General features: G+C 36.8%; 1 protein-coding gene and 1 pseudogene across 1 annotated transcript; one reads left to right on the top strand and one right to left on the bottom strand.

The window, feature by feature from the left end:
- The first annotated feature begins 260 nt into the window (after positions 1 to 260).
- LOC125186846 lies at positions 261 to 5,531 on the top strand (annotated as a pseudogene).
- A 42-nt stretch (positions 5,532 to 5,573) lies between these two features.
- Positions 5,574 to 6,849, bottom strand: LOC125190785 (protein BIG GRAIN 1-like A). Its single transcript, XM_048088185.1, has 2 exons — positions 6,770 to 6,849; positions 5,574 to 6,403 (listed from the first exon to the last, which is right to left on the bottom strand). Exons 1-2 carry the CDS (start codon positions 6,806 to 6,808, stop codon positions 5,726 to 5,728), a joined length of 717 nt encoding a protein of 238 aa, XP_047944142.1. The 5' UTR covers positions 6,809 to 6,849; the 3' UTR covers positions 5,574 to 5,725.
- Positions 6,850 to 7,520: the final 671 nt, after the last annotated feature.

Below are 7,520 nucleotides of genomic sequence, written 5' to 3'. Positions count from 1 at the left end.
TAGTTACATATCTTCTTTTTGTCATTAATTTTTATTGTTTTTACTCCACTTAAATTATAAATTAAAATTGTATAGATATTTCATTCATTTGGGAGTAGTAAATTCTCCAATTAGAGTAAGATAAGATAAGTATATTTATATTTTTTAAAATTTTCACATTGCTTTGAATACATAATTTCTTTATATTTATTATGTTTTGTATCTATTGTTTGAAATTTTTATATCCACATGTGTTAATACTAGTTATTATCAATTCAACACTTTTCTAGTAAGCGTGTGACACTTTCGACGATTTATTTGAACACGGTAAACCCCAACAAGGCTGCAATTGCATATTCTGGTCTTCTCTTCACATCTCTTCCTTTCGCCCCTCTCTCTCTAGGTATCATTTTGATTTTACATTTGCATGTACATATGGGGGTATATGAGTTCGAATTGACATCGACGAGAGTTCTAGATTCCAATAGATTGTTTATATTTGTATCGAACAACTAATCTGAGCTGAAGCATTGCGGAAACTGTTTGTATTCATTTATATTTACTTAGCATTTATCAGTTCTATGGATGAAGCAATACTCAGCTGATCGAGAGAATGTTGCTGATGTTGTTAATTTCTTCTGATAGATAATTAAGGAAAGATGGGGATCATAGAAAAGATTAAAGAAATTGAAGCCGAGATGGCTCGGACTCAGAAAAATAAAGCCACAGGTGAATTCCATACCCCTACTTTGCTCCTCTTATCTAAATATGAGTATGTATAGTGTCCAATGTTTCTATCCAGGCTTTATTATTTTATTTTAACTCAGCGATCGGAATTGGAGTTGGTTTTGTTCTGAATTTAGTTTTGATGCTGACATTTCATTTCTCAGAATATCATTTGGGTCAGCTCAAGGCTAAGATAGCAAAGCTGAGGACACAACTGTTGGAGCCTCCAAAAGTATGCAACCTTATGATTTTGTCTTTGGGCTGAAAATTAAAAAGAATCATTCCTTTGTCTCATTTGCAAGTAACTGATATTCTGATAATGCTTTGATGGTGGATCAGGGGGCTAGTGGAGGTGGTGAGGGCTTTGAAGTTTCAAAATACGGGCATGGGCTTGTCACACTTATAGGTTTTCCCAGGTTGGTCATGTGATTATGTTAGAACATATGCATCGAAGAATTTAGAATATGATGATTTGCTTTTGATGATAAATTAAGTAATCTTTGGTAAATGGGATTTGACTGCCACTGCCATGTCATTCTTTGTTAGGCCATTAGATTGTCCCTTTCTGGCCATCTTAAGTTATCCCTTTTTATTTCCGTGCCATTTTTAAACTCTAAAGGTATGTTAAATTTGTTTTCTCTTAGTGTTGGAAAATCAACACTTTTGACTATGTTGACAGGAACACATTCAGAAGCCGCATCGTATGAGTTCACCACGCTTACCTATATCCCGGGTATTATTCACTATAATGACACAAAAATCCAGCTGCTTGATCTTCCTGGAATTATAGAAGGTGCATCTGAAGGAAAAGGTCGTGGTAGGCAGGTAATTATATATGCAGTTGATGCTATTACTTGATGCCTAGTGAGACAGAATGGGACATGCACGTGGCTGACTTCCCCTGTGGAAGAGAGAGGATTGTTGGGTTTAACCCATTCTGCTCCCCCTTTTCCTCAACAAGGAAAATACTTGTAACAATAAAAATGTGATGATACACACCCTAACATGAACTTCTTGTTTTTCAGGTAATTGCGGTTGCCAAATCATCTGATCTTGTATTGATGGTTCTGGATGCCTCCAAAGTAAGTCGTATCTGTATCAACTGCTGCTGCATATTACTATATTTTCCAATAATCTTGAACGGCACTTGTCTCAGTATCATCTTCAGTATTGATATTTCTGTGGGATGCTTTCACTGTTAAGATATTTGTTTGCATGCCCTCGGTAACGGAGTTCCCCCCCCCCCCCTTTTAATTGGTCATAATTGCAATCTCTTATATATTTAAAACACATTGCATGTCCTGATGATTAATAGACACAAAGCACTTTGACTGTGTACTTCAGAAAAATGTTATGAAAGCAGTATTAGGATCATGCTGATATTACATGACTGCTATTAATGACCTTTTAGGTTGCCGGATTGTATATGATCTACAAAGTAAGTTACTGGCAATAGGCATAATTCTTTGTTGCTTGGTTTTGCTGACACTATGTGAATCAACTATCTTTGGGAGCTTAAATACATTATTACTATTTCCTTGATGCAAAAGATATTAGAACAATGTATCTTTTTTTTTGGCATTGCTACTTGCTAGTGGCCTTGATAATTTAGTCTGAACTTGCTCCTTGATATTTTGTGAATTTGCACGGCTGGCTCGTGTTTTGTGCTTTAATAGTTATATGATATCTTCGTTCTGCTATTATCTAATTTTTTCCATTGTCCTTAAAATCTAGAGTGAAGGGCATCGGCAAATCCTAACAAAGGAGTTGGAAGCAGTTGGCTTGCGTTTAAACAAAACCCCACCTCAAGTAATGTATTTTTTTAACTTTCTCCATTGTATCTTTGGTTGTAGCATTTATTTGCATGCGCTACATAAAACTTAAATGTTTGCTTTTAGGCCTAGTCGGCTGATCCTTTTTGGGAGGGATAAAGCTTGAACATTCTGAATTCATAGCCTTGATCCCAGAGTACCTATTCATGCTAAATGACTGGTCCCTATCCAGACAAGAATTGTAATTGATTAAATCTTTTTGGGGAAGGAGAGTGAGCATTTCCTCAAAGATTTTACTACTAGCTTGTCTCATAATTGATGTGTCTGGTACTTCTTGATGGCAGATATACTTCAAAAAGAAGAAGACTGGGGGAATTTCTTTCAATAGTACGTTACCGTTGACTCATGTGGATGAGAAGCTTTGCTATCAAATATTACACGAGTACAAGATTCACAATGCTTAGGTTACTACTCATCCCCAAACAGAAACAAACACGCAATAATTTCCCTCCCTATCTTGGAAAAGTTTATTTATCCACAGATGAATATGGAATTCAACTTTTTTTTTTAGTTATCCTTTCACATTAAAAGACTTCTTATTTTATAAATGGAGGTATGCATGCTTGAAAGTCATTGTTTTCTTAGTACAGAGCAAATATGATTTTTTTTTTGCACATCTGTGCGATGTCTGTTCACACTACAAGTTACTTTATCTGTTGGAAAGACCTTAAGATTGTTGTAAACATGTTCACATTTCATTTCATCTGAAATCTGTAAATTTCCTCTCCAGAAGCATCGATCTTCTTATCATAAGGAAAATATAAAATCCCTTCTATATAATTCTAATTATGCCTTAACACATGATTACCAATTACTAAGTACACAGATTAAAACTGCTTGAATACGAAACACAAGCAGCGGATATTCACTTCAATGCGTAGTCCCTGAGCTAGAATGTTTCGAACCTCATAGGAGATTCTCTTCTTCATGGTTTGTGCTCCAGCTGTCTGATACTGCAGACTCTGTTTCGGTTTTTTCTTTTGTGTTATTTATGACATATGAAATGTTGACCTGTAATGCCTGAACTATGTACTAGGGCTGAGAATCTTGTTGACAGTGCTTTTCTACGTTAATTTTTACAAGGTTTTGTTACGTGAAGATGCGACCGTGGATGATTTGATAGATGTTATTGAGGGCAACCGCAAGTACATAAAGTGTGTATATGTCTACAACAAGATAGATGTTATAGGTATTGATGATGTGGACAGATTAGCTCGACAGCCCAATTCAATTGTCATTAGTTGCAATCTGAAGGTATTTGTCTGTTCATGTATATACTTTTCCACCTATCATTTACATTGTTTTGCAAAGAATTGTATGGATTATGGAACACTGATAGGCAGTACCATGTGGGCTCAAACAACATTCACTTTTCTTGCTTAACATTGTGTGATTATGTCATTCCAACAGCTCAATCTGGATAGACTGCTCGCAAGAATGTGGGAAGAGATGGGTCTTGTTAGAATATATACAAAGCCTCAAGGCCAGCAACCAGATTTCGCAGACCCGTGTGTCCTTTCTGCTGTATGTCTCATAGTATCTTATACACTTACGATACATGCATGCTTGTATTGGGAGGGGGCAAAATATACACCGGGTAATTTTGAAATATAAGAAGTGGTAACTAGTGAATTTATACATATAGTATTAAAAAATTTGTAGTTTTGTATGCAAATATAGTATGGTGAAGAGGGGTGAGGAGGCATTTGCCCCTTCTAGCTACAGGCTATGATTTTTTTGTGAAGCAGTCTTCCCGTTCCTGATGAAGTTATTTTGTACACATTAATTTATTTTGATACAAGTTCCGAGTCTTGTGAATATAAGGTGGTAGGTTTGTGTTTTTATTTCCCTACAATGATTGGATTTTTATTTCAGGGTAGAGGTGGCTGCACTGTTGAAGATTTTTGTAATTACCTTCATCGGAGCCTGGTAAAAGAAGTTAAGTATGTGCTAGCGTGGGGCACAAGTGCAAGGCACTACCCTCAGCATTGTGGTCAGGGGCGAATTTACATGAGCTCTACGGGCATTTGCCCCTCCTCATACTTTTTACTACATGTATATTTTTGTCATTATAAATTTTATTTCTTTTAATCTCTCACTAAATGCCCCTCCTCAAGTTCTTAAAATTCCTTCGTATATAAATTTGCCCCCTTCCCTACAAATTCCTAGCTCCGCCCCAGATTGTGGTCTTAGCCATGCTCTTAATGATGAAGATGTAGTACAAGTGGTTAAGAAAAAGGTACTTGAGCTATGCCAACCTTGCCTCTTCTCATTGGTCTTGATGAATACGATAATAATATGTTATCATCAATAATTGTAAGATAATATATGGAATCTAAAATTTTGTTGGACGGTCAAAATAGCATTTTCCACCAACCCTGGAGTAATGCTCAATAACATTGATGCATATGTTATAGTAGGATTTGCTAAATTAGGATTACATATAAATCATCTTGCTTTGAGCCTGATGAGCTAGTAGCTTAAACAACGACATGTTGGATTTACTCATTGTTTGGATATAATTAATCTGTTTTATTAATTATAACTCTGGTCCTTAACCGACAAATGGAACCTAAACCCTGACAAATGAAAGACTGACTGTCTTATGCAGGAGAAAGAAGATGGAGGTAGAGAGGGCGATTTAAATCACACACAACAGGTCCTGCTCGTATTTCTGATCGAGAAAAGAAGGCCCCTTTGAAGACATGAAGCGGTGATGGGGAGTTACCTCTAAAAGACTCTTCTCTTATATGTCGGTGGTAGACGATTATATACAGGAGGGGAATTTCTTGGAATGCCCTGCTGAAGCTATTTCTAGATTGCGATTTCTCTACCTGTGACTCAAAATAGCCATTCATCATTCACAAACTTTGATGGTTGTGATTTTTGTGTTAAGTCTTCTAAATGTAGAAGACTTGAGGCGACAAATATTGGTTATGTTGTACAAGTTTTGGAATTTCAGTTCTGCGGTTATATTGTTATTGAGGTTTACTATGTGTTTCTTTTTTTAAATAAAATATAAGTGGAATAAGTGGATAGAATGTGGAGTCGATAAAAGTGAAAATGGACTTTTAATGAGAGACGGACAAAATGGCAAAATATAATATAGGAGTGTTACAAAAAATGGGATCCGCCTTTTTTAATTCATTTTTCTTTACAAAGTCAAAAATTAATTGAATTTCACAAAATTAGTCCATTTGCATAATTTTGTGAAGATGAGTAGTTTGATAAAGCGGTAGTTCTTCCATTCCAATGGCCGATAGATTCTCCAATTCAAATAAATCCGAACTCGCGCAGCTCGCTCCATCAAATTCAGCATCCCCGTCGTCAAATTCTCGACCAAAACCTCGTTTTTTGTCATCACTAAAAATACCGAACGAGTCACACCCTAATATTTGATCCTTGCTCTTCATATGCATGGCGAGCTCTAAGATCGAATCTATGTCGTCGCTGTTGCCTCTTTGCCTTTGGAGGCGACAATCTTCGTCCAAAATCACGCTCGCCGGGAAAAACTTAATCGACGGCTTCGCTGACGAAGGAGTCGTGCTTGTGGAGCGCGAGAATGACGACGAGTCGTCGGGGAATTTTTGTTTCTTTAAGGCGAAGAGTGAGTTTAAGAAGGCGGCGACTTTTCCGGAGGGAGAAATCGGCTGCTTCACGCTCTTGTACATTTTCAGCGCTTTCAGTTTTGTTTTCACTAATCTGCTCTCGCTCTTCGACTTGCGATCCGATCTGTCGCTGAAGCCTCGCCAATTGATTCCAGAGTCGTCCAACTTTCTGAGATGCTCCGCCGCCAAGGATTTGGGTTCCAAGGAGGAGAAGAAACCGCCGCTGCAGCTGGAACCGGAGCTCCAACATTTCCCGGACTGTTGTAAGAAAGTAATGGTGTTAAAATTAAAATATTCCCTCCGTCAACTAAAAGTAGTCTCACGGTGGATGATATAGGATAAATTGATAAAATAAAGGAGAGAAAAAGAAATATGGGTAAAGTATACCAGAAAAAAATAAATAAAATGATAATAGTTGAAACATTTCTTAAATGAAAATGACCCAATTACTTTAGGAGGATAACCCGAAAAGGAATATTACTCCACTATCTTAGTATAAAGAAAGTATTAATAATACGAGACAAACTTTTCATTTTGGACAAGACTATTTTTTTTTTCTTTTTTGACACTTCGAAACAAGAAGACGTGACTATTTTTCGAAGAATAGAGGGAAAGGGAGGAAACCTGCAGATGAGAGCGGGAGAATTTGTCGACCTTCCTCATTAATTTCTTCTTCTATCTCAATGGAATTGATTCAATCCAACTATGAGTTTTCTATCTAAAAGGCGACCAGACCACCCATTTATAGAAATGAGAAAAGCGTGTGGGGACAGGAGATCTTTAATGTCGAGAGAAAGAGACAAGAGCAGTCATGCGATGTGGGATGACGACGTCTGTGTGTAATGAGAGCTTGAAGAGCACGCTTGACGAGAAGAGAGACAGAATATGCATGCGTGGAAAAATAATCAGGAATTGTGGACCTTAATTTCTCCTTCCATTTATTGGGGTCGTTGAGATTTAATCACTAGTTATGAACTAGATGGGTGATGGTTCGTCTATAACACTACTCTGTAAAAATATAGTTCCTCCGTTTCTTCATAAGTGAGACGTTTTTTTTTGGGCACACAATTTAAGAAAATGGTACTGGAAGAGTTAATTGGAGAGAGAATACAATAGAGACGTAAAGAGAAAATAAAGTAAGAGAATGATTATAGTAAAAGTGAGTAAAAGTATTTTTTGCTAAAAAAGAAAATAGATATTGATCTCTGAAATCACGAACTTTTGGTCAACTTCTGATAGTTCTCATGAACTTTAAAAGTTGTCTAAAATATCAAACTTTGCATTAGAGCATCCACAATAAGAATAGGCCAGCCACTCTCTCTCCTTGCCACGTCAGCAGCACTAAAAATCCATCTGTCACGTCAGCAGCACTAAA

The sequence above is a fragment of the Salvia hispanica genome, chromosome 5, assembly GCF_023119035.1.
Source record: "Salvia hispanica cultivar TCC Black 2014 chromosome 5, UniMelb_Shisp_WGS_1.0, whole genome shotgun sequence".
NCBI lineage: Eukaryota > Viridiplantae > Streptophyta > Magnoliopsida > Lamiales > Lamiaceae > Salvia > Salvia hispanica.
The sequence above is the reverse complement of the archived record's forward strand: the minus strand, read 5'-3'. Positions and strand labels throughout refer to the sequence as shown.